The sequence below is a fragment of the Tinamus guttatus genome, unplaced genomic scaffold, assembly GCF_059628265.1.
Source record: "Tinamus guttatus ecotype Peru unplaced genomic scaffold, ASM5962826v1 Tinamus_guttatus_pri_ptg000178l, whole genome shotgun sequence".
In the NCBI taxonomy this organism is placed as follows: Eukaryota; Metazoa; Chordata; class Aves; order Tinamiformes; family Tinamidae; genus Tinamus; species Tinamus guttatus.
Window position 1 is genome coordinate 546973 of NW_028288712.1, and position 2020 is coordinate 548992.

The following is a 2020-nucleotide window of genomic DNA, read 5'->3' on the forward strand; positions in this document are numbered from 1 at the left end:
CCCTTCCCATTACTGTAGAGCTGAACAGACTTCTCTGGAGCCCGTGGGGAGATGCCCCTGCTCCTCACAGCACATTCAGCCACCCCACCCTGAGGCTCAAGGAAGGGAGCTGCACAAAGATCTCCATGAAGAGAGGCCATATGGGCAGTGTATTAGAACTGGAACAAGTTGGGAGATATTTAACTTTAAAAATCTGTGATAACTGCTCAACATCTTTTCTTTTCTGAACAATCCACAAAGCCTGGAGAGAGTGAAATGTCCAACAGCAGCACCCTGAAAGAATTCCTGCTCCTGCCATTCGCAGACACGCGGGAGCTGCAGCTCTTGCACTTCTCGCTCTTCCTGGCCATCTACCTGACTGCCCTCCTGGCCAACGGCCTCATCATCACAGCCGTAGCCTGCGACCACCGCCTCCACACCCCCATGTACTTCTTCCTCCTCAACCTCTCCCTCCTCGACCTGGGCTCCATCTCCACAACTGTTCCCAAAGCCATGGCCAATTCCCTGTGGAACACCAGGGCCATTTCCTATTTGGAATGTGCTGCCCAGATATTTTTCTTCTTCTTCTTGTTTTCAGCAGAGCTTTATCTCCTCACAGTCATGGCTTATGACCGCTACCTTGCCATCTGCAGACCCCTGCACTATGGGACCCTCATGGACAGCAGAGCTTGTGCCAGAATGGCAGCAGCTGCCTGGGCCAGTGGCTTTCTCTATGCTCTCCTGCACACTGGGAACACATTTTCCCTGCCGCTCTGCCAAGGCAATGTGGTAGAGCAGTTCTTCTGTGAGATACCCCAGATCCTCAAGCTCTCCTGCTCCGATTCCTACCTTAGGGAAGTTGGGCTTCTTGTTGTTAGTACCTGTTTAGGCTTTGGGTGTTTCGCTTTCATTGTGATGTCCTACATGCAGATCTTCACTGCTGTGCTGAGGATCCCTTCTGAGCAAGGCCGGCACAAAGCCTTTTCCATGTGCCTCCCACACCTGGCTGTGGTCTCCCTGTTTCTCAGCACTGTACTGTTTGCCTACCTAAAGCCCCCCTCCATTTCCTTCCCATTTCTGGATCTGGTGCTGGCTGTTCTCTACTCGGTGGTGCCTCCAACAGTGAACCCCCTCATCTACAGCATGAGGAACAATTTGCTCAAGGATGCCATTAGGAAAGTGATTTCATGGGCCTTTTTAAGCAGTTGTAATTTTTCCACATCTCTACACCCTTTCTGTATTCCATAAGTGGATTGAGCATTGTTTCTTCATGTTGTTTTTATTATGACTTTTACTAGTGATAATAATTGTTATCGTGTTGCTACACAACTACTTGTATTCATTCCCCTGCTTTGTCTCACCTGATAGCCTAAATTCTGTCAAATGCTGGACAAGGACTGGCTCCCTAACAGTATCTCTGTAATAAAGAAATTTCTATCAGTACAGTGCGTGAAAGCTGGGCTTTTCCTCCAAAGCTGGTGTCAAGAATAGGTCCAAGGACTTGCACCCCTCAAGGGCCTGCTGCACAGGATTCTGCATGGGTTCAGCAACACAGAGCTCAGAATCATGTAATGATCTTTCAGAGACCAAGGGCTGGTTTGGGAATTCACCTCTCAGAGTCCAAGGATAGTGGAGACGCTGAATGGTCATGGATTTACACATGCACAGCTCTCCTACGTATTAAGGCACAGTGTCAGACGGCTGTTCTCATGGAGGGGAAGCTGGTGGTGTCAGGAGAGCACAGAGATCCTCCTGGGACAGCATATGCCTGGGATGGACTGTGAGTAGAGCCTCATAAAGGGAGAGGTCCTCGAAGACGGAGTTTCTTAGAGGTAAAGCACTGGGTATTCACAGGCAAAAGAGGACTCTGCAGTCTCAGGAGAGACAGTGAGGACTCAACTGTTAGGAAGAAGGGAGAACGGAGAGACCTCTGGGTCACCATCTATCAAATACTAGGGGCAGGATGTATAGGCACAAGTGGACACAACGAGCACCCTTGGAAATGCTCTGCAGTCCAGGTGCCCTGGACTGTGCAGTCATC

The 2020-nt window shown here is 49.9% G+C and overlaps 1 protein-coding gene across 1 annotated transcript; it reads left to right on the forward strand.

Moving 5' to 3' along the window:
* The first annotated feature begins 255 nt into the window (after nucleotides 1–255).
* On the forward strand, nucleotides 256–1227 carry LOC148594949 (olfactory receptor 14J1-like). The gene has a single exon (XM_088523298.1). The coding sequence runs from the start codon at nucleotides 256–258 to the stop codon at nucleotides 1225–1227; it is 972 nt and encodes a 323-aa protein (XP_088379424.1).
* Nucleotides 1228–2020: the final 793 nt, after the last annotated feature.

Excerpts from the sequence above, each read along its gene's own strand:
- LOC148594949 (XM_088523298.1), top strand. The coding sequence starts at position 256 with ATGTCCAACAGCAGCACCCTGAAAGAATTCCTGCTCCTGCCATTCGCA.